The sequence below is a fragment of the Mustela putorius genome, unplaced genomic scaffold (genome assembly GCF_011764305.1).
Source record: "Mustela putorius furo isolate JIRA1106 unplaced genomic scaffold, ASM1176430v1.1 tig00003871_pilon_pilon_pilon, whole genome shotgun sequence".
In the NCBI taxonomy this organism is placed as follows: domain Eukaryota; kingdom Metazoa; phylum Chordata; class Mammalia; order Carnivora; family Mustelidae; genus Mustela; species Mustela putorius.
The window spans coordinates 8,628,477-8,653,539 of NW_025422023.1; the positions used below are offsets into that span (position 1 = coordinate 8,628,477).

The 25,063-nt window shown below is 38.7% G+C and overlaps 1 protein-coding gene across 9 annotated transcripts in view; it reads right to left on the reverse strand.

Annotated features, from left to right (window-relative positions):
* Window positions 1-690: 690 nt before the first annotated feature.
* The window catches only part of PPP3CA (protein phosphatase 3 catalytic subunit alpha), a 317,085-nt gene continuing 292,712 nt past the window's right edge, over window positions 691-25,063 (reverse strand). For 8 of the 9 annotated variants that reach the window (XM_004748167.3, XM_004748171.3, XM_004748170.3 and 5 more), the window contains 4 exons: window positions 16,290-16,374; window positions 9,562-9,659; window positions 6,478-6,507; window positions 691-3,313 (listed from right to left, as the gene is read on the reverse strand). In XM_004748167.3, coding sequence (XP_004748224.1) covers window positions 3,117-3,313; window positions 6,478-6,507; window positions 9,562-9,659; window positions 16,290-16,374 — 410 coding nt within the window. In that variant the 3' untranslated portion in view covers window positions 691-3,116. The remainder of the gene's footprint in view (window positions 3,314-6,477; window positions 6,508-9,561; window positions 9,660-16,289; window positions 16,375-25,063) is intronic. The other variant, XM_004748169.3, reaches the window with a different exon arrangement.

Sequence of the window (25,063 nt, forward strand, 5' to 3'; positions counted from 1 at the left end):
CACATGAACGTGGTGGGATAGGAGGAAAAAATGTTTCAGGAAAAGAGCACTCTGGGGGGCTTTAGCACCACCATGATGTGTTCTGGCCTGACATGACAAGATGCTTCCACTTTGATGCTCTAGGCTAAGGCATGCCATTGTTGATGCGCAGAGATGTCCCCTACCACTCCACTTTGCTCCCCTCATCATACAAGTTTAGTGTCTGAAGATTTTCTTTATTTTCTTCAAAAATATTTTTAGAGTAGAAGCAGAGGGTACTTTGGATAACAAAGAAACTATTGCTAACTGAGGGTTGATCAAATCTAGCTCTGATTTCTTAAAAAGCTAGATGACCACTCAGCATGGACTCTGACCTCTCAGGAGATAAATCACTTTAAGGGTGGGTGAAGGAGGGGACAGAAGGCTGTTTCTGTGTGTCAGTGTGTGTGTGTGTGTGTGTGTGCACGTAGGCATGTGGGTGTTTGTGTGTACAACCAAAGGTTCACTGGCATAAATAATTCAAGAATTCAACAGGTTCTTTAAAAATGAAGGAGAAAGCTCTAGTAACTGGTGACCTGGTAGCATTATCCCTTCTGGAGAAATAACTCCAGCTCTTCGTTGGTTTCCTTGATAGATTGAATAATCATGCAAAAACATACAGTATTACTTTCCTAACTACTGACCGGACAGACCAAACCATACTCACATCAATTGCTTATTTTAATGTCAAATGTTTATTTCTAAGCCACAGTTGCCTCAGCACAATTTGTAAAAGAAAGGAATCCCCCAAAATGAAAATTTTTTGGTCAGGATATTTTCTCCGCAGTTATAAGAATGAAAAGAAACACCTTGGTATCAAGAATTACCATTTCTTCCACATCATTCTAATAAGTTGCATCTAAATATTTTCCTTGGACATCATTTTTTTAAGGGTGGAAAAATATCCATGGGGGGAAAAATGTTTGTATTCATGAAAATAAATTGGGGATAGTCTTTGCCAGGGAATATATCTAGAACATCTTTGTTTTGGTACACTATATCACTAATTGCCATATTCTTATTATTTGATATAACAGGCATACTTTATTACATAAAACAAAGTGCACTGAAAATGAACAATGTTAGAAACAAACTGCAATTTGGTGTATCTTAAATCTTCAGGTGATTAGATAGGAGCCGGAGCGCCATATACAAATTTCATATCAGTACAAACGCAACTCTCTTTCGTGATGAAAATGCACTTAGTAGCTTAGTTCTTTTTGCTTGAGCAGATAGGGCATCCAATACAACTGAAACAACCTGATAACAATTTTTTTTTTTTCAATAAAAAGGAATGCTCTGGTTTCTTAACTGACTCCTACATTTGAGGGAGCCAGAAGATGGCATTTGCTCTTTAAATATATTTCTCTTGCTGATTTGAGACACAAAGCCACCAAGATTCTTCCAGCGGAAGTAGGCACCACACCTCAGATCACCAGGCCCTCGGGGAAGGAAGCCTGTTAAATAAGTAAATCTGTGATGTGCGGTGGTGGGCCCAGCACCTCGAAGACAGCATGGTGGTTGTGCACAGAAATCCCTTCAGCAGACTCAGTGAAAGGATGAGAGTTCTTTAAGTTCATGCACATTTTATTGAGTAGTAATATAAATTGCTTTTTCTTTGTCATTGTTACAAGTGCATGCTTTGATTGCCAACATTTCAGAAGTCAAATTACAAAGGCAAGGCTTTAGGCTGTAGTGAATTACTTGGGCACTTATACAATTGTTAAAAAATATGAATGGACTTTTGTTGTTGTTTCAGAATGAACCAGTTGTAACCCGTAACTGATATACAAAGGGAAAAAAGTGAAAAAAGTACATATTTTGTGGCACATGACAGAACAGAACAAAATAACTAAACCGTTATGACATTAACAGTTACCATGCATTTAGAGTTTCACATGTAACTACAAACTTATTTAAATTTCACAAGGTTTGCTAAACATGCTAACCGTCTATATGTGCACTGACAAGCTTATGTTAAAAACTTTTAAGAATACTCTCCCCTTTAGATTTTTTCAAAGCTTTTTTGATTACAAAATTTCAAAGGCATTAAGCATTTTAGAGAATATAAAGTACGCCAGTATACATACATTTCCAGTATATGTCAGACCACTAAGCGCGTTACAGTCTCATACAGGCCGATACAGCCATTTTTTTTTCTTAAAAAACATGCATAGGCAGATTTTTTTTTTACAGAATATAGATGCTTTATCACTGTACTTAATATGGTGTCTTGTTCACTATACTTAAAAATGCACCACTCATAAATATTTAATTCAGCAAGCCACAACCAAGACTTGATTTATCAACAAAAAAAAACCCTAAATATAAACAGCAAAAAAAGATAGATGTAATTATTCCAGTTTTTTTAAAACTTAAAGAAAAGAAAAGATACTCATTGCTAAATTAATAAGATAAGTGTTATATGGAAAGAAGGGCATTCAAGCACACTAAAGAAACCTGAGGTAAGCATAAACTGTACAAAATTAAACTGTCCTTTTTGGCATTTTAACAAATTTGCAACATTCTTTTTTTTTCTTTTTCTGTTTTTTTTTTTTTTTAAGACTGCCTAATTCATTTTATAGCCATTGTCTGACAAGAGTAGCAAAACATTATCAATAAATAGTCCTTATTTAGTTTGTACATCATTTTGTTAAAAATGTTTGATGTCATCCATTTTTAGTGCTGCGACTGTAAACGTACAATAGAGTAAGAAATTAGACAAAGTTTTCGTGTCCAGTAACATAATAAAAGACCTTTCATTAACCTACCTAGAAGTCCCCAATGCAGTAGGAAAACATGTTCATTCCCCTAACATTGCAGTATATACTAGCATTTGCTTTCTTTCTAATTTTTTTTCTATAAGCATTTTTAAAAGGCATACCCAAAAGAGGTGTTCAATCACCACCCCCACCAAAATATAGTTTATTATCTCTATCCCTCTTTTTTAATGATAGTGTAAACTGAATCCAATTCCTGGCCCCCAGAGCAAATAAGCTACCATCAGAGGCAAGAACATCCAACTGCTGATATGCAGCAATCCCCATCATGCCCTGCAGCTCAAAAAAAAAAAAAGAAAAAAAGTGAACAGGAAGTGGTCACTGGATATTGCTGCTATTACTGCCATTGCTGTCCGTGCCGTTAGTCTCTGAGGCGAGAGCCTTGTTGATGGAGTTAAGGTTGGCGTCAGAGGGCATGGCATCTCTGCGAGGTGGCATCCTCTCATTAATTCGGTCTAAGCCCTTGGCCTCCTCGAAGCTAGTGATCTTATGTTGTGGTGAAAATCCTTTGATAGCTAGACAGAAAATCATTAAAAAAAAAAAAAAAAGAAAAAGAAAAATTAGGTTAGCCAGAGGAAAACAAAGGGCACAGCTGCTGCATCAGGTGAGGTTAGAGATTTCGCAGTGAGTGAGGGAATCCTTTAGTAGAGAACAGAATGACGGGACCTGAACACAACACAACAGACTCCTTACCATACCCGAAGATAACCAAAAAGTTTGAAAACAGCCAATGTCTCTTGCCAACCAAAATGTCCTCTTCAAGTTAGTAAGATGTAAGCATTGCTCTGGTTCTTCGTAAGAGTTTATATTAATGAAATCCGAAGTGGATATGTCAAGAGGAAAGTTGCTACCAGGGACAGGTATCCAGACTTAGCATTAACTGGCCACATCATTAGCATGGTTACTGCGTCAGACACCCTAACCTAGACAGACCATAACATAGGCTTCCACTGGCTCTTCTACTGTACTAGTAATGGCAAATTCAGTAGAGTCAGGCAAGCTATGCCTAGAAGTCTAGTAGAGAGCTTTAGAGCAGAAGCTAAAAGGAGCTCTGAAAGGAATTAAGTTTAGGGGCATTTCCATGCCATTTCAGAATCCCAGAAAGGCTTTCTTGGCAAACAACTCAATGGCTACATGAAGAAAAAAGAGAAATTACAAACTCCCGTTTCTCTAACTCAACTTTGGAAGCATGTGGAGTGGGTGACAAGGTAAGAGAAATTCAGAAAAATCCAGATCAGATCACTAAGTAGAAAAACGTTGTCCACCCTTCAGTGCAAAACAGGTCAAACTGATGTTCATCTGGTATCCATTACTGCCTAAATCAAAGCAAACCCCTTTCCTAGTAGATTAGGCAGATATAAGTGATGCTTTACGAATAAGGAGAAAATGCCTTTCACAACTTTCAGCAAAAATTACAGGATTGGTTTGGGCCCTATTCAGTGAAAACATGGCATTCTCAAGGGGACATAAGGATATTTGATTTTTTTCATTAACCCTTAGTATGCTGTAGAACTAGATCAGACATTTGTGCAAGAAGCTTAATGACTTCTTCAGTGGGCGCACCAACCAGTGAGCTGAAAACAAGGTACATATAGGGAACCAATGACATCAGTCTGCTTTACTTCCTGTGATGTGCAAGCCAGATACTGAAGGACCAATCACCAGAGCTGAATTGGGCTACATCTCCTTGGCTGATCGGGGACGGGGACACTTTTGCAGTACCTTTACCCTCCCCACCTTATTTGCGGGGGAGGGGAAAGGAAAGCAGTTTCAAGCTGAAACTTTGCCAGCCAGTCCTACACAAATGTGTAGTGCCTTTCACTAGCATGGATGAAATTCTTTAAAGAGCTACACCATTGCTTCCAAACTCATGAAAGGATGAGAAATAGTTTGTTACCCTTCTGCATTTTAAAGGTTAGCAAAATGGTGATTAGTCAACTGTGAGAGGAAGAAGATGGGGGAAATGAGGAAAGACCAAGGCCCAAAGCAAAGCTTCTTAATTCTTCTCTAATTTGGAAATAAATTGCAAAATAACAGAGCTGTCTAATGAGCACCCACCCTGAACACTCAGTTATTTTGAGGGACAAAATAATGGCACAAAGTGGTATTCTACTCTTTTTCTAAGCCACTGTGAACATCACTTCATCATAACAAATAAATACAGAAGTTTGCCAACATGATAATTTGTGAAGCGATTTTATTATTTAAATGGTAAAAGAGGCATCTCAGGGTTTTCAAAGCCAATAGGGTGAGAGCGCAGAAATTCAAACTCTAGCTGGAACAATGGATATGTCCCGAATGGGGCTCCATCTCTAATCAAATCTCTAACCCTGGTCTGGAAGAATGTGCTCTGCTGTAGTTGCTGGTCAGACAATGGGTATTAGCAATTTACATTGGTAGTATATTGAACACAACACAGAGTCACAGAAACCACAGAAAACAGCCAAACTATCAACAAGAATGCACACTGCAGATTAGAATTTGCCAAGAGGAATAGAGAATTCCCACATAAATAGCAGTTTATTCACTGCTATTTAGGAAGCAGTTGTATTTTCTCTTACAGTGCTATCATTTCCCCTACCAGAACCAAATCATATGCAAATTCGACAGTCTAAAGTGGCACTTTTTACATCGTATCGAAGGACCATATGCACACAATTTTGGGAAAAAATTAAAAAAAAGTGATCTTGCAAGAACAAAATACAACTGAAGAATTTTGTTTTAAAGGGGAACTTCAAATTATTCTTTTTAAAATTTCCAGAGGGTGTGGTATGGATAATATTAAAAACTATTTTGATAGGCAGTCCTCTCTTGACTATATTGTTCAAGCACTTGATTTGAAAGTCATTTCTAGAGGACCAATGATGTTGTCCTTTCGCCATGCTAGGCCACAGTGGGGGAGGTACAGTTCTTGATTTTCTGTCCTGCGCCTTAGCACAGTGCCTGGCACCAAACTGACACTCAGTGAACCATCAGTTGAGTGACGACTCGATAGTCACTGTTCTTGTCACGGCCACTGCCACAGCCACTGGGGATTTTTGAACTCTTTATAATATCTTAATGGTGCTAACTGTCCTACAAATACCAATAGGTTAAAATTTGTAAGACTAGCAGAACTGTTTACCTCATACACAGCTGTCTCACACTGGAATATTTTTTAGAGACATAAATCAATGTTGAACTACAACAAAGCACTATTCAAACGAACACTTATTTTTGGCTAGAAACTTCTGAAGACTAGATTTAATAAAGCTATTTTTCTTCTCTTCTCTTCAGTGCTGACTGAAAATGATTTGAGGGAGGGACATGGTTCAGCTCAAAGAATATTATTTTATGCGATATTCGTCAAAACAGCTGCCATAACCCCCACCCCACATCGTTCAAGATTTCAAGATATATAATCCTTTGATTTTCTGTGACTATACTAGGTTCATTGTATACAAAGTCAAACATAGCTTTAAGGGAAAATAAAAACAAACAAACAAACCATAAAAGGACATTTTCCCCTTTAAAGCAAGAACATTTTGGTTAATACTGAGCCACAACTGTTAGCCCAACACCCACACACTCTGTACAAGCTACAGCAAAAAAATAAAAAATAAAAAAATAAAAAAATGAATACACCCAGCAGAGCCCTTATCTGTTGCAGGTACAACAGAAAGGGGACTGGCCAATTTACCTTCATCAGCCTCAATAGCCTCAACAGTAGCTGAAGAGAAGAAAGGGGGTGCAAAATGAATGAGAAAAATGAGCAGAGGATTTTTAACTCTAAGAACAAATCAGTGACGATCAAGGGAGCTCAGAGAATTAATGTTCCTGTAAGTGCTGGATTCTGGTACAGACAACAAAACAGAAATGGTAAAAAGAAAGGGAAAAAAAAAAACCACAACAAAAATGAGAAGTTTATTTTATGAGCTGGATACACCTATCTGAGTGAACTGGTTTTTGTTCATGAAATAAATGACAACGGTCAACCCTTTTGAAAAACAAGACATTTTTCTTTTATTTAGATTGAATCAGTAAGAGACTAGGTCAATCTTAGTCGGACACAGAAAGTATACAAAATCTACTTCTACGCTTGGCGACTTAAGATTTGAAAATGCCACTCAAAATGGCAGACCTCGAAGGAGTGTCATAATATCAGTGGGATAATTCACACTATTTAACATTAAATGGCGTGATTCCTAGCACAGTGAAAAAGTGGAGTGTGTGTATGTGTGTGCAAATCTGGAGGAAGAATAAAATCAATGTGTCTGAGTTGCTAGTCCTTTAAAGACAAACACAGAGCTTGTCTGGAGTGGTGAGAGAGAGGGAGAAAAGGTGGGTAATGATATGCACAGTCTGGACTTCCTCTGCCAGGCAACCCAATTTAAAGTCAGTTTTCTTTACTGGAATACCATCTATGGAAAGGGAATTCTTGAAATGCTATCATCAAGTGGTAATATGTCAAGTGCAGTAATAATTCTATCAGCATTTTAAAGAAGAGACAGTCCAAATACTGAAACCTCAGCATATTTCCGAGGCAACACTTTTAAAAGCCCACTGCTTTCTCAGCAATTTTTATAATAAGGTTAGGGTCTATATTCTCACCAATACAGGTGTATGAGTCTTTCCACGTTATTAAGGCCAGCTGCTATCTTCCTAATTAAGGGCTAAAATGTAAAACTTCTCGGTAACTCCAAAATGTTTAATATTAAAATTCTACCCCTTCCCTTGAATTTGCATATTTCTTAAAATTTAAGGTTTTAAAACTAGAGCAACTGCCAAACGTACACTCTAACTTCCTTACAGTGCATTCTAAATGCCTTCTGATAAAAATGTAAAATATTTACCACTATGGGGAAAAGCTAAACAGTAAAGCTTTAAGCAGTTTCTTCTTTTTGATAATTTGAAATCCAGACAGTAGATTTTGAAATTGTTTCAATGGATGTGGTTTAAAATATATATGGGGTTTTCAAGTTCTCAGGACTAACGAGGTTCTAGCCCTAATGTCTGATATATGTGGATGTGTTTGCACGTGTCAGAGTTCAACACAGAAAAACACAAACCAATGGATTCAACATAAAGTAACAGAAAAGGAAACTGAATAAACTAAGTTAAAATACAGGTGAAAATCTAGTAACAAAACAAAGAGTTTTAAGAACTTAAATAACTTAAATTCAAAAGTAAACCAAAAATCTGGAACCACACCAGCACCCACGTATCAGAAGTATGCGCTGCCCATTATTAAATGTCTTCTTCCAAAGCAGATGTGGCCCATAGTCTCTGATAATACACCTGCTGTACCTTAAAATGTGCTTATCAGAAACTATGCATATTTCAGTCATTTAGATAGTTGTGTATTTTGTGCAAATGATCCATTTATGCTAATTTTTTTTAGAGAACATGTTTATTTTGGTGGGAGAAATTTTTGTTTTTTAAAAGTTATTAGGATAATTTTTAGTTACAAATTCAAGGGTAGATTTACTTCTATGCCTTTTCCTATCTTCATTTACAAATTTGTGTCTTTTTCTGGAAACCAGAGACACTGATTTTGGAATAAACTCACATGAAAATAAAGAAAATTATCATGACGCTGAGCACGATTCTCTGCGTAGAAGAGGTGTGTCTAAATCATGTAACTATAGGAATACGTGAATCTTCTAGATTGAAGGATAGAGATCGGGGAAAAAAGTAACCCACAAAAAAAGATTCAGGGAAAGGTAAGGGAAAATAATCAAGAGGCTGAGATTAGTTTTTAAAATGTTATAGTGGATTTTTGTTTTATTGATTTGTACGCATTCACTTCAAGTATAATTTAATAGCAAATTTTCATCATGTATTATTAAAATGGACTCTAATTATAATGATAGTACATAATGATAGCTAAAACAGCAAGACAAAATTCACAAAAGAGTATGCAGTGCTGTTTTGTCTGGTGTGGTAGCCATTAGTCACATGTGGCTATTTAAAGCAAATTAATACAAATTAGCTAAAATAAAAAAATCCCGTTTTGGTGTCTCCGTTGTAGGAGCTGTATTTCAAGTGCTCCACAGCCAGTGGCCTCTGGACCAACCCAGAAATTTCCATCATCACAAAAAGTTCTCTAGACAATACTCGTCTAGAAAGCTACACATTTTAACTAGCGAAAAAAAAAAATTAAATCTTTATCTCTATCTTAAAAGAAATGTTTTCATTCTTTTTCAAAAATAAAATATCATTCTTCTCAGTCTCCTCTGTCTCGGATGGAGAAATCAAAGACACATATGACTCCCAACTTCTTTTCAAGGAGATAACGAAGTCACCTTTTTGAGGTCCTTCCATTCTCCACTATAATCTAGGCCTCCGGACGTGTATCTACCGGTGTGTTTATTTTTTCAGTCAAATAGATAGCCCGAACATTTAGCAGAAACGTAATTTATAAAAAGCTATTTTTAGCAGCGGAATGGCTCTAAGCTGTCAAAGCCGTCCTGCGTGTGGCCAACCTAAGTGGGCTGTCCCCAGCCAGCGGGTGTGGTGACTGCTGTGTGTACGTGGCGGGTGGCAGGTGGCAGGTGGCAGGTGGCGGGGTGGGCGGAGGATGGGCGAAGACCGCGGTGCAGGGACGACCCGGGAGCTATTCTGTCGGACAGCACTGGTCCGACTGCTATGGGGTTTCAGCCCTTCTTCCCGCCGAGAAGGTCTGAAGACCGAGGCCGCGCTGACAGGGGTGAGTAATTCGGGGCTCTGACGACCCCGCGGCCTGAGCTGTCCCCCACACGCCCGCACCACCGGGCCTGCTTACCGCTTTGCAGGGTCTGCTTCCCTCCAGAAAGCACTCCGCTGGGGAGCATGCCCGTGGGGGTCAAGCCTTTCAGCGTCAGCACGCTCTCGCTCTCTTCTCTGCAAAGGCACAAGGCGGGGAGGGGAGCGGACATTAACTTTGATTTTCTTTCAAAAGAAAAGGGGGGAAAGGCATAGTAGAACTCCCATTTCCCTCCACCCAGGCCCTTGGATTTCACTTCGTTTCAAACATACTGCGTTTACATACATTCCTACTGAGGTCACGCCACGTCAGTGGACAGCTGCCGCGCTAGTTTACGCTTTTACACTGGCACGGGCGCAGCCTCTTGCGAGTCCCGAAGATACAGAAAACAATTCACATTCTGTAAGCAGGCACTGCCCTGCGGTGTTTGCTGGACAGCCACCGTGACACCCATAAATATGTTGAAAATGAGCCCTGGAGAGTGCGGATGTGAGTTTTCCAGCCAAGGCTCAGCAGAAATGAGTGGAACTTACTTCCCTCGGGAGAGAAAACCAAAGAGTATATATGAGGGATTCAAAACAAAACAAAACACCCAAAAACCTGTCTGCTTTATAGATTACGGAACTAGAAATTACATTCAAGGCGCTATTAAGTAATTGACATCACATGGTAAGTAGACAAATACTGACATCCAGCCAGGAAAGCCACGGGTAACATTTCCCACCTTTTCAGCAGTGTTGCCCCCCACTGATGTGCTAATAGAACTTTATTGTATTACTCATTGTGATGATTGTCTTACATCTTCTGCACATCATCATTTCAATGCTATTTATTCGTCACAGAACTATTAATCACTTTGATTTATTAATAAATCATCACGATTAAATAACCATGAAATAGGAATACTCTCATCTCTTTCCATGTAGCTAACGCTGTAATTCTACATAATCAGAAAGTGTTTATAATATAAATATATAGATATATAACATCTACTATATGTACCAAAGCCACGTTTTATGAAGCTATCTAACATGACCCAAACAGAATTCTTAAACGATTCTCCAAAACCAGCTACTTCCACAAACTTTCTTCAACTTCATCTTTTCGTTCAGTCTCAGGAATTACCCCTTCACTCCTGTGCTCTCTCTCTCTCCACCTCCTCCACTCAGCTGGCAAACCTTGAGGGCTCTACCATCAAAGTATTTCCAGCATCTTGCCACTCTCACAATCCTACCACTTCCCTTTTTAAAACAGTTTTGTGGAGTAGAAGCAACATCCCATATAATTCATCCATTTAAAGTATGTGATTTAATCAGTTTTTTTTAGTGTATTCACAAAATTGTGAAAGAATCACCTTAAACAATTTTAAAGTATTTTCAGTGCCCCCAAAAGAAAATCCATGTCCATTAGAGTGGCTCTCCATTTCTTTCACCCTTATATAACCACTAATCTACTTTCTGTACATTTGCTTCTTCTAGATGTTTCATAGAGGCAGAATCATACAATGCATAGCTTTTAGCAGCTGACTTCTTTTGCTTCCCACCAGCATCTCTTGCCTGGATTTTTCCAGTAGCTTCTGTACTGGTCTTCCTGCTCCATCCTCATCACACTCTCTGCCTCCATCCCTGTCTATTCTCAGTGTACCAAACAGGCTGGGCCTTTTAATACATATGCAGATCCTACCATTTCCCTATACAAAGCTCTCCAAAGGCTTCTCCTCTCATTAAGGGTGAAAAGCAAAATCTTTAGGTTTGACCACAGCCTTTGAAAACTAACTCCCAACCCATGCTCTCCTAACCTCACCCATCTGTCATACTCCATTTCCTATAGCGTGCACTCCCCTTAGTGTCTCTCCAACACATCTGGCACACCTCACCTCAGGGCTCTACCCTTCTTTGGCACACTCTCCCTCCAGTATCTGCATGGCTCACTACCTCTCTGCCTTCAAATTTCTGCTCAAGTATAGCCCTCTAAGTGAGGACTTCCTTTATAAGGCTGTTTATATACTGCCCCTCTCCCCTTGCTGATTTTATTTTTACCTAAAGCACTTATTACCCCTGAAAAACTATACAGTTTATTTATTCTGTTGTTGTTGTTTTAAGTATCCAGACAGGAAAGCACCTGGTATATAGTCCACATTCGAAACACATTTACTAAAAGAATGAGTAAAAGGAAAATAGAATGGTGATGTTATCCACCTTTGAGACTTCTATATCCTTTACTATAGTTGTCTTAAAAATGTTAGGTTTGAGATGGTCATTAATCATTGCTTGCCCTCATACAGTACTGTAACCTTTCCAGGCTTCTGCTGTCAAACCAGTAGAGGTCACACAAAGAAGAACTAATTTTTTTTAAAAGATTTTATTTATTTATTTGACAGAGATCACAAGTAGGCAGAGAGGCAGGCAAAGAGAGAGGAGGAAGCAGGCTCCTCGCTGAGCAGGAAGCCTGATGTGGGGCTCGATCCCAGGACCCTGGGATCATGACCTGAGCCGAAGGCAGAGGCTTTAACCCATTGAGCCTCCCAGGCGCCCCAAGAAGAAATCATCTTAAGTGCTAATATGTGGATTTGGAATTGGGAGTCCCTCTAAAGAAAGGAACATATCTTCTTTTTTGCATTCATATTCGAAATCAGGATTCCTCCCTTCTTTTCCCTTTTGCACTCAACGATATTCCTCATCTCCCTATATTCTGATTGTTGCTCCTGCTGCACACAAAACCCAAGCCTCATAGTTTCTGGCAGCTTCCCCATTCCTCAATTCCAACCACATCCACTGAGTCTTCCCTCACACACCTTGGCTCTACGGCCCACTGATAACCACGTCCACTTCTGGAAAGACTCTTTGCAGAGGTCTCAATCACTTTCTTCCCTAGTTCTCCTCCTCCTCTGGCCTCCCCTTTCCCAGTCCCTTGGATGATCTTTTTCCTCTGGCTCCACACCTGTGCTTTCTAAAATGGAAGCTTCCAGCCACGTGTGGCTCTTATCCACTTGCAACCTGACTTGAGATGTGCTGTCGGTATGAAATGCTCACCAGGTTTCATACACTTAATACGAAAATAAGAATGTAAGACATCTCCTTCAGAAGCTTTATACTGACTACACATTGAAGGGATAAAATTCTCAACATATATGTTAAATAAAAGACGGTCTTAAAATTAATTTCACCCATTTCTTTCTACTCCTTTACTGTGACTTCTAGAAAATGTCAACCTACAGATGTGGCTCACATCATATTTTTACTACAAAGCACTGTTCTAGAGGATTCTTTTCCTTTTCTCCTGTGTCTCCTCTCTTTCATAGCGAGACCATCCACTTGGGCTACTTTAGTCTTGTGTCCCCTCTGTCCCCTCTCATGACATTTCCTACCCTCATCTCTCTCTAAAGCTCCAGGGTAGAATTCCTGTCCGTCTCTGAATGAATATTCCACCGGCATCCCAGAGGAAAAATATGCCCAAATCAATTTATCATAATCCTCCCCCAAAATACCTGTTAGGTATTCAAATGGAGAAATACTTCCTCTTCCTTAGATGACAGCACTATCACCCAACCCACTGCAGAGGCTAGAATCGCTATGGAATCTCTTAGAACATTTCCTCTCCCTCATCTCCCCTTGCAGAGGTCGGAATTCTTGGAACAAACGACAGAACCTACTCTGGCTGATTCTGACAGCAGAGAGATGCACTAAAGGATCGAGAGAGCTCACAGACCCAGAGAGTCTGCAGCCCAGAAGAGCACGGGTGTCCATCCACGCTGTGCAATCGGGTACCGCCACTGTTCAGAGCCAACACCTAAGCTCATGCTAAAGCTGTCCACATTCTGAGAAAGTAGTTCTTTTGCTGTCCTCTCAGGTTTCACAGCTGAGAGAGAAATCACCTTCCCCGCTTCCTGCCTCCTCATGATGCTCATTTCAAAACACAAGTTTTCTGTGCATTCATTTGACTGGTGGATCTTAGGCAACATGCCTGCTCCTTCCCTGCCAAGGCTGCTGAAAGACAGTGTTCTGATTCCCTTATAATGTGGCAAATTATCACGATGGAAGGAATATGCCGGACCGTTATACCTGACAGATGGATACCACCATTCACATTTGTTTATTACATTTAAAAATGTCCAGCTTCACAAATTCTTTTCGTCTCTTCCTTTGTATGTTTCCCCCTATACCCTAATTTGTTTGGATAAATTCAGTTGTTTCCAAAACGTCCTCCCTGACGTCAGTAAGTCCTCTTGTTGTCCAGTCGTCACACTGCCACTAACATACAATATCTAAACATGGGTTAGAGCATGCCTTTTATCCTATGAAAAACATCCTATGACGGTCCCTACCTCCATGCAAAAATTCGATATTTTATTATGACCATGCTATTCAAGGCTAAGGATCTGGACTTAAATACATCTTCAGCTTCACTTTTCCCTGGATTCCTCACTCACCCTCATGTCTTAAGACTCCGCACTTTTGAATACTTAGAATTCGCCGACCACACTGTTCCAGACACTCACTAGTGCTGCACACTGAGTTTGGACACAGTGCTTCCCTTGCAAGTCTGCTGTGTGGATTACTGTCAAATCCATACACCATGAGACAGGGCACCTGGCACTTAGCAAGAAGGCTCTTAAAGCACTGCCCTTAGGACTATGTGACTGTGTGGTTGATGACTTCTCAGCTCCCAAACCTGGCTGTTCCACAATTCACCACCTAAAGGAATGCTACCTATCCTTCACAGCATTCCTCCTATGTCAACCTCTTGAGGAACATTGTTTCCTGTTTTCTGTTTTGCAGGAAACAGAGCTCCGTGGAGCCCCATCCTCATCCACAGCAAAGCATCTCTTCATGCACTTAGCACACATTTTGTTGTCTTTATTAGTTTCTTGTCCACATGTCTGTCATTCTAACTTGGTATTCATTGTACCTGACTCAGTGTACTGTACACATCTAACATTCCGTCATTCCTTGCTAACCTTCACCTTCTTTTCTCAGGCTAGACACCCCCTGCATTCTGCAATACAATGTATTTGTTTTTATTTTCCATCAATGTATGCAATCTCTGTCAAGTCACTGACCATTGCTGGGTATGAAGAGACCATTTCTCAGCTGGGCACAATTCCATCTTATGTACCTGTGGGCAGGGGACTGACTAGAAGGACTTTCCAATCTTGACACCTACTTATGACTCTATAGCATTGCCTTTACCACCTTCATATGCTTTGAAAACTAACATGGATGGAAACAAGTTTTTATACTAAGAAAGGCTTTCCTTTTTTCCTTAAATACACTTTCACTTGGAAATTTTGGAGCTGTTTTTACTTCTTCCCACAGAGACGTCAGATAGAAAAAAAAATCAAGAGACCTCAGATAGAAAAAAAAAAAAAATCAAGAAAAAAAAGTCAGTAAATGTGAAGTATGATAAATAAGCAAGTGATTCTGCAGAAGTCCTGGTGGACTTCCGATCTTCACATGGTCTTTTGCTGCCACAAGACATCCTTCCAGCCACACAGACCTTCCTGGGCCTCAAAACTGTTGACCTGGTTTCCATCCAAGAATCTTTGCACCTGCTTCTCTCTGTCTTAAACACTCTTAACTCTGCGTTTTCGTGAAGGTCACCCCCACACTTCCTACTCAAATGCTATTATTCAGAAAGTTCTTTGTTGGCCACCCACTAAAATAAGTGCCTCATGTCCCACTTGCTATCCGCCTTTTTCTCTTCATGGTATGTAATCAATGCTTTACGTGTATAGTTATTACTGAATGAGTGAGTGAGTCCTGGAAATTCAGTCAGGAATAGAAAGCATTAGTGCACAGGCAGCCTCGTTCATTAGGCTGTAAGGAGCAACAGTGCCCTATTTTCAGCCTTAACATGACTCTTCAAGATCTGGCTGGTCAGCACGGAGCTATTATTGACTTTGATTTGGTGTCTTTAAGAAAGGATGATATTGCCTTTCATCTTTTTCACAGCTCCCTGCTTTTGGCAACAAGCTATTTGGTTATTCTTTAGTGACTCTACCAGGAATAGACTAGCAACAGCCAGAGGAGAAATCAGAAGAGCCCACACAGCTACTCTAGGAAGAAGAGTTGAGATAAAAATTTGGCAAAAATTTGGTTATGAACCATACAACATCAAAATGGTCTGTTTTGCAAGGTATACCTATTTATCCTTGTTAATGGGGAATTGTGAATTGACCATATACTCCTCACATATAAATAATGCCATATTTCAAGGCAATTTTTTGAGGAGAAATATATTACTTTGTCTTACCAAATAGTAGATAAAAGAATTTAAATAAAGTGCAGTTAGTTCTCTTCAAGAAAATATTTGTTTTTACAATGTAGGATTAATAATAACATGGTTCATGATCTATTTAAAAAAATAACCACTGCATGGGAATTGAAACATTAAATAACTATTAAATAACTATTTTTCTCTCAATGACTTATTAGAATAACAGAGTCACATGAACAAGCTCAGTGATTAATGTTCATTTCCTAGAAATCTAGTGAAATGCACCTGATAAGTTCATCTTTTACCACAGAACCAAAATGAAACATAAAATGAATTATAACAGCTTTCCTATTTCACTACAACTTCAACCTATTGTGAAATAAATTTTCTAAAGTCCAGCAGGAACTGGACTTTAAAAGAAAAAAAAAACAACTAAGAAAAAGCAAATATTTTCTAGCAAAATACTTATATTACCATATTACAGTATTAAAATGTTTATCAAAAGACACATAATCACATTCAAAACAGAAACACCAGAACAATGATCCCACCTGAGAACCGAGAACACTCGGGCCATTTTGCCTATTGCTCGGATCTTGTTTCTTATCACCTCCTTCCGGGCCGCGGCTGTTGCTCCTATATTTTAAAAGAGAAGGTTAAGTAGTCAGTGACCTTTTATCTAACTGTAATTATTTTACAAGTTTAGATATATAACCGACTACAGTAAGCAAAACCACCTCCCTCCCCCAACAGTGGATTTATCTCAGAATTAATTTTAAAAACCTATACATCTGGCTATTAATACTTGGATGTGGCTCTTAAGAGGTCCCCAAAATGCCAAAGCACAACTTTCGAGATTTCCAAGGAGAGGTGGGTAAAGAGAAAAATCATGGAGCTGACCAGGTTGGTTCCTATCCTTATCTTTTGCTTTTACAGAGAGAGTATGTATTGGCAAAAAGAATCAGGTGAGTCACCAGGACTTTCTACTCATTTCTGGACTCTATGCTGAAAAGACTACTTTATTAGGAAGCTCCTTTTTCGAAAGTTGTCCCTTGAAGTGAAGGCAGTCTCAATTCCCTAAGTTCCCTGAAACCTCATGCATGTCATTCAGTGGCCATAAAAACATTTCTTTTAGGACTTGCTACTCTTCCATCTTCTGCTGGTTCACATGTTCTAGAGGGGAAAATGGGTTTAGTGAGAGATGGTGGCACGGTCTGTATTTTAGTACTTATGTAAAAGTTACACACAGGTCTGTCTGAGTAACTTCTACCACTTACTGTATTTTCCAAATGGAAAAAAAAAATCAATCTATGCAGATTATTGTTACTTATAAACATTTTTATCATGTTTTAAAAATAATACTATATGATCTTTAGTGAAACTATTTTATTTTTTATTAAATTCCCAAAGCATGTCTGGAGAAGTGCAAATCACAGAAAAACATCTCTCTTTCTAAGATTTTTATAATCCAAGGTAAAGGGGCTCAGATAGCCTTATTATACATTATATGGGACTTTGTAGGAAGTGTTAACACAAGATTGTTTTTCTAGTTCTACTGCCACCAATATAAATACAACAATATTATCCTTTCAGATAATATCAGAAATGTTCTTAATCCAAACGAACAATTTATTAAGTTGGCTAATTTTTTTTAGAGATTGCAACCTACCAGTGCTAATTGGTACAATTTTTGGTCTTTCAATCTGAGATAAGGACAAGCTTTTTGACCTTTTTGGATGGAAAGAGTTCTGCTCTTTCTCTCAGCAAGGTTTTTTTTTTTTTTTTAATTTTAAAAAGACCTTTTATTTACTTATTTGAGAGAGAGAGAGAATGAGAGAGAGCACACGAGAGAGGAGTAGGTCAGAGGGAGAAGCAGACTCCCAGCTGAGTGGGGAGCCCATTGCAGGGCTCGATCCTAGGAATCCAGGATCATGACCCCAACTGAGCCACCCAGGAACCTCAGGTTCTTCACAGGCTTTTAAGAATGTAATTTAGAATACCTTTTCATTGTTTGAGAGGTCAAATTAATCACTACCCTAACATTTCTGTAAGAAGGAAAACTCACATCAACACACACAATTTTGAACTGTCCAGATAAAAAGCAAACAAACAAAAACAAAACCCAAACCTCTGCTTTTCTCTCCCCCAAGGAAAAGGAAAACAAAATGGGCCACTTCCTTCTCCTGAGGGGGTTAGTGCCCCAGAAGAGCTATGAGGGCACACCCACCTCACGCACTCACGGGTGTTCCCCAGAAGGTGCGTACCAGTGAGCTGGCTTCTTCCCCTTGTCTCTCTAACCTGAACACAGCCCATATTTTTGACCATTTCTTTCTCCCTTGTGGCAATCCCAGCATGGCGGATATCTCCCAACATACTGACTGGCTGGACTTATTACTAGCAGCTATTCTGCCTGCAGACGAGTAGAGGAAGTTTCAATGCATGAGAGAAAACCACTCTCCAATACAGTCTTTCTAATGATTAAGTGGAACCATGGATTCTCATTTGCTAGGTTCCTTGAATTACATGCTGTTGGTCAGAACAGTTGAGAAGAAAACAGTGTGTGGCCGGATCCCTGCCTCGAAATTTATCCTGGGTTTCTAACAATATTTACTACCTATGATTTGTAATTATGATTCTTTATACAATAAATCCTGTCCTAGAGACCATTTAAAAGTCTGACGTTCCTGTGCTTGCATTTTAGGTAATTTATGATCAAGAGACTACTAAGAAACATTTCTTAAGTAAAGAAAAAAGTGGGATCGCAATTAGTCTCCTTAAGGTAGCTTTCTTTCTTATCTATATATTTTCTGTTATTCCATTAAATTCTGTTTTGGGTCTAACACCATGCTATTCTTACTCTATAGTTAGTATTTCCAGTGTGTTTGACCCAGTCCAATATGAGGTCATGGGATGCTAAGTCAGGGAAAAGATTCTGACCCTCTCCAATACACAGTATGGCCAGATCATAAATCCATCCAAAAGACACAAAGAATGTAAAATGTGGGTGAGGTCCAAAAGTGGTGACTATATTTAGAAGCACGGTAAGGAGAGCAGCAAGAAGGAGCAGCTAGAAATAAAACTGTATATTTTTAAGAGAAATGAGAAAGGCAAAACATAAAATAAATGAGAAATATATAAGAAGGATAATCTCCCAGAAATTTTTCAGTAAAGGCCTTGTAAAAACCACAACCAGAGCAAAGAAAAACAAGAAACTAGTCAGAAAGGGAGGGAAAGAAATTGTATGGAACTGTCCTTTTCAGCTCAGTATCAACTGATTCTCAGAAAAATGCTCAAATGGATTCTGAATTTGAAATGTAAAATCAACATTCTGATAGAGTCAGTCTGTCCTTCCTTATTTTTTTTTTTCAGATCAAATGACCTACTGAAGAGCATGCAACAGATTATTCTACTTTATGTACTCATAGGTGTACTCCCAAAAAATGATGATTCACAGCACGTTACAACATTTTTTTTTTTTTTTTTTTTACATCAGAGAGAGCACAAACAAAAGGTGCAGCAGGCAGGGGAGAAGCAGGCTCCCCACTGAGCAAGGAGCCCTAAGCAGGGTCGATCTCCAGACCCTGAGATCATGACCTGAGCTGAAGGCAGCTGCTGAACTGACTGAGCCACCTAGGCACCCTGACAACACTTTTCTTAATGAAGAACGGTTGTCTCTTTTTAAATGTCTCAATAACACAGGTAAAAAGTTTACTTTTATAAAATTAGAATACATTTACTCAAGAAATAAAAAACAACCTAATCGTAAACAGTGTGAAGAGACATTCAAAATGAGTATCTCTTAAGTTAGAAGTTGCCTTCAGTGTTTTCCAAATATTCAAAATCAAAATGAAACTAATGCCACACTTGGATAACCTCACCAAAATTTGAAATACTCAAATAATGTTTGTTCCATTGCAATTCCTCACAGTCTGTATTCTATAGCAGGATCAAAGAAAAAGCATGTTTTTCAGAATTTTACTAGTTGCAACATGCAAACACAATGTCACAGTCAACATACTCGCTCTCTTTAAGTCCTGGAAATGACTACAGTAGCTCAAATTAAAATCGAGCAAATAAAATAATGCAGGAACATAAAATTCCTTTTACATTAAAACTGAAGTGACTATTTTTCACTGAAAAGAACAGAACATTTTAACCTACAAGTCCATAACGGAAAGGCAACATTTCATATGTTAAAAAAAAAAAAACCAGTCATTTTAAGTAAATTTCATTTTGTATTTCCATTTGGGTAATTATCACTTCTTTTTTTTTTTTTTTTTTTTTTTTCTTTTTTTTTTTTTTTCATATTTTTACATTTTTTTTTTTTTTATAATTTTTTATTTTTATAAACATATATTTTTATCCCCAGGGGTACAGGTCTGTGAATCACCAGGTTTACACACTTCACAGCACTCACCAAATCACATACCCTCCCCAATGTCCATAATCCCACCCCCTTCTCCCAAACCCCCTCCCCCCGGCAACCCTCAGTTTGTTTTGGATCACTTCTTTTTTGAGCCCGTCTCTCTCTCTGTCTTCAACTTTTAAGTTCTAATCTTCTTTTATGCCTGGGATCTGATGCTACTATATCCAGAATCCAGGCAAACCTGCACACTCAGTTGTCCTCAAAGTGGAAGAGGCTAATGTAGAGACCAAGGAAATCTTTAAAGATCTGCTTTTAACATGTGTCCTTTCTGACCTTAACTTAGCCCCTCGCTGACTTTTCATGACTTTGAAAGGCATCCACGCCAAATGGCTTGCTGAGTGAGTGCAGCATCCCTGCAGGGCGGATTACAGCCTCTAAGGGGACCAGGAAAGTGCAGCAGCCTCACTGCAGGGAGGAGCCAACTGCTAGGGGGAAGAGAGATTCTCAGCACATGGGCTTTCTGCCACACATCACACGTGCTCTGTCATCCAGCTCACAGCTCCAGCCTGCTGAGGTACTGCTGCAAACCCCTCCGTGTTAACTGAATTAGACTATGTGGGAAGTGCTAGATAGAATACGATACCACCCAAATCATTTCTTCATTAAGTGTGCTTGTGAATCTTATCCCGTATACCTGCCACGTGCTAAATGCCAGCAACAGAAATATGAAGGATGCGGGATCTCCGCTGGAGGAAATCACGGGAATGACAACAAGAGAGTGGGACAAATCGAGTGATAGTAGCAGTGGTGTGCCCAAGCTGGCTCGAGTCCACTAGTGAGAGAGTAGACTGAGCACATCTCTCTCTTTTTGTTTTTAAGATTTTATTTATTTAAGAGAGAGAGACAGCATGAGCAAGGGGAGGTCTAAAGGGAGAGGCAGAGAGAGAATCTCAAACAGCCCTCCCTCTGAGCATGGAGCCCAATACGGGCTCCATCCCAGGACCCTGAGATCACAATCAGAGCTAAAATCAAGAGTCAGACACTTAACTGAATGAGCCACCAGGTGACCCTGGGCATATCTCTTCTCAACCTCATGCCGGCAGCCTGACATCAGTAGCAGGGAAGAGAATATATACTGTGGAAATCTGCAAATGCCACAGACTAGGGCCATTTCCCCCTGGAGGATGAGTTGTTAAAGGCACACCAGCATGCCATTGATAGCAGGTACTAACTGCCTTGAGGCACGAGAAAAAAACTTCACTGAAATCATAGTAGTTAAAGGATCTTGAAGGATAAGCAAGAGCAAAAGAACAAGGAGAATGAGTATTCTCTGTAGAAGGAAGAAAATTTGCAAACTTTTGGAGGCCACAACAATCCATGTTATATTCAGTGGTGGCTGAGAAGTCTTATGTGGATGGAGATATGCTGGGGTGAGGACAGGTGAGAGAAGCAGGAGCTGCCTGGACCAACCTGTAAAGGCGTGAGCATGTAAGTACACTCAGGCAAGAAGTTTACTTACTAGCATACTCGTACGAGCATACTTATGTACTAGCATAGTAGAGATTAACAGAACATACCCTGTCATGTATCTACCAAAGAAAGAAAGAGATGGATAGATGGATGGATAGAACCGATGGATAGCGGAGAGGTAGATACATGAAAGTAAATATAATCAAATGTTAATTGTAGACTATAAGTGATGAGTACATGGATATTGACCATACAATTGTTTCAACATTCTTGTATATTTAAAATATTTTAATAATAAAATGTCAAAAAAGCAAAACTGTATTTGCAAGAAACTTGGTTTTGAGGGAAGGGAGGAAAGCTTTTGAGAAGAGAGGTGTCTCCATCCTGCCCTTTATGTTATAAGGAGGATGCATGAGCCGGCCAAAGGAAGCAATAAAGGAAAGTTCTCAGTGTGGCTACAGACACCCCATCCCTCCTCAGCTCCCAGAGAACACTGACCCAGTAAGGTTTTGTTTTATATGTCCAATTCAATGGATTCTAATTGCTTTCAATGCCTTTTGGTAATTGTAAGAAATGAAGATGATGAGCTACTTAAAACTTTTATACTGAGATGTCTTGTAAAATAGGAACATTTTCAGATTATTAGAATGTGAAAAATCTCCTTTTCCAAAAAAGCAGAGAAAAGTGAGGTGTTTACTTTTTAATGTGAATGGTAGCAGAAATTTTCCACCTCATTATTTTAAGTGGCCTCAATTTTTGCTATTATTTAGGCTTCTTTCTTTAAATGCCTTTTAATACAAGTATATTCATAGCATATATTATTAAATAAAATATATTCTATACAAAAGTACGCATATACACTAACATTTTGCACTTTTATTTTTTCCAAAAGAAAGATATTTTAAGAACTATATATTGCTGGTAAGCTTCAAATCTCTACCTTTTTAATTAGAATCTAAGAAACTAATAGAGAAAAGTTACCACTTTTCCAAATTTGTTAACAAAATTGATCTCTGTAGGAAACTTATTCTCTTTGAAAGTAAAATTTTATCATAGTTCATTATTATTAAGCAGAGTTTAGATGTACCCCCAGATTGTATTTTTCATCAAAAAGAGCAATTATTGAATTTGAATAAAGGCTAGCGATAGAATTAAGCACAAGATGTTGAGATAAAAAATATCTTTTGTGTGTTATACTAAAGACAAAAATTAGTTAGGTTTCCATCCAAAATCAGCACCTTGAAATACAAGATATCATACAAAGAAGAGTCTTCAGATGCCCCTTAAAAACCTTGCATAACTGCACTTTTTACAGATGATGATGATGACACCATAGTATACAGGCTATCTTACTTAGGAGAACACATGTCCCCATCAGGCTACGAATCCAAATCAGGTGTCATAATCCCTAAACCTTACTCTTTGTCTTTTGTTTCCCTGGCCTACTATAGTAATAAATCTTGAGCTTCTAAATGCCAACAAAGTGATGCAATCTATAAGTTACATTAGACATCCACCTGGTTTTGCCCTTGGCTACGAGCTTGTCAAGTGCTTTAAACATCTGCCCACACTGTCAGGCATTTGAATCCCTGGATTTAGGGGTAGCACCATCAACACTGAGTAACTGTGTTCACTAGGACAGACTGACTTTAAAACTGTAGCTTTTACATTTTTTTACTCAGGCATCTATTAAAGACTATCCTCCAAAGTATACTATCCCCACCATTAAATTTAAATAGTTGTAAAGAATAGATATTTCTATTTTTAAAATGACTGCATTACTTTTTTTTTTTTAACTAATAGCATATAAATGTCACAACAATTTCATCCCATCATCACCCATTTAAAGAAAAAAAAAGTCCACGAACAAGATACTCATTGACACGTAGAAATGTACATGAGTCCTATTTCTCTTTGAAATTCTATTTCCATTTCCATTTCTCTGATTTTAATCTAGTGAATTATATGTTTATACTTTAAAATAGTTTTATGACTACTCTGTATCTTATTATCAAAAATATGTTTCAAAATCTAAGTTAACTATATTTTTTATTTTTTTTTTTTACAAGATTTTATTTATTTATTTTTGAGAGAGAGAGCACACAAGCAGGAGGGAGAGGCAGGCAGAGGGAGAGGGAGAAGCAGGCTCCCTGCCGAGCAAGGAGCCCAACATGGGACTCAATTCCAGGACCCAAGATCATGACCTGAGCTGAAGGCAAATGCTTAACTGACTGAGCCACCCAGGTGCCCCTGAGTTAAATGTATTTTTAAAAAAATTCCTGACACAATGAAGCCCTAAGTGTTCAAAAATTCCTTTGTAATCAAGATCACAATTATTAGTAGTACATAAATGAGCTAGATAGCATAAATCTATGATAAATATTTAAAAATATGTTAAAAGCATAGAAATAAAGTTTTATTGGAATGCATCCCTTAGTGACAAAGATGGGGGCTGGTTATGTCACCTTGCTTAAGGAGATTTCTAGACACTGAGTCTTCAGCATCTCTCTGTTGGTACCCAGTACTAAACATGTCAAGGCAAGGTTTACAATGGTGATGTCTCCGGAGACCTATGCCTTTCTGTTAAAGTTGGAGAAGGACAATTGAGAAAGAAGAGGTGGAAAAGGAGAAGCTATAATGAGGCCTGAATTTTCCAGCTCAGTAGAGTTTTCGGAAGGAGGACATCTGTAAGCTGAGGATGAGAAAATGGATTCCCTTGAAACTCCCCTTGAGACGTCCGTGGGTAACCCCAGTAGTACAAATGTTCTAGCATGAAGACTGCTGCTCTATCAAGAAAGTGATGGCTCAGTTTCTAGGGTTGATGGCTGCCAGAAGAGCTCCTTGACTAGCCATACTTGGAGATCTGTACTGCTCAAGCACTTGACAAAAAGTTCCAGTTAAATCTAGTCCAAAGAGATTGTTAGGTGCTGGCCCTCACCAAACAGCTCTCCTTCTGCTTACGTAGGTTACTCCGTGAGGTAGGAAAACACCCCCTGGATCACAGATTTCAATATATCCTGTAAAACTTCATCTCTCTGAAGATCATAACCTAAAATATTTGGAATACTTTTTGATTTTGTTTTTTATTCTACTATATGACATATACATAGGTGATAAAATTGGAATATAATGGCTATTCACTCCATATTCACTCCAAACCACATAGTCTCAATTTTTTCCCATATGTTTTTTAGTTCAACTAAAATCTCAGCACGTAAGAGACCCTGCAATAGTGTGATATTTGGCACAAGATGATTCTGTCTCATATCCTATTTTGAAAGGAACAGAAGATCCTTTAAAATATATATATTTTTTTAAAATAAAAAGCCTCTCTTATGTAATGGATTCCAAGAAAGGCCAGTACAGCCTAGACTGTTTTTTCCCCACTTTTCTTGTCATAAAACATAAATGAATTATCTGGATAGGAAATCTTAAAAATGTAAAGACTACTCCCAAATGTCAAGTAACTGTCATTATTTGATTATCCTG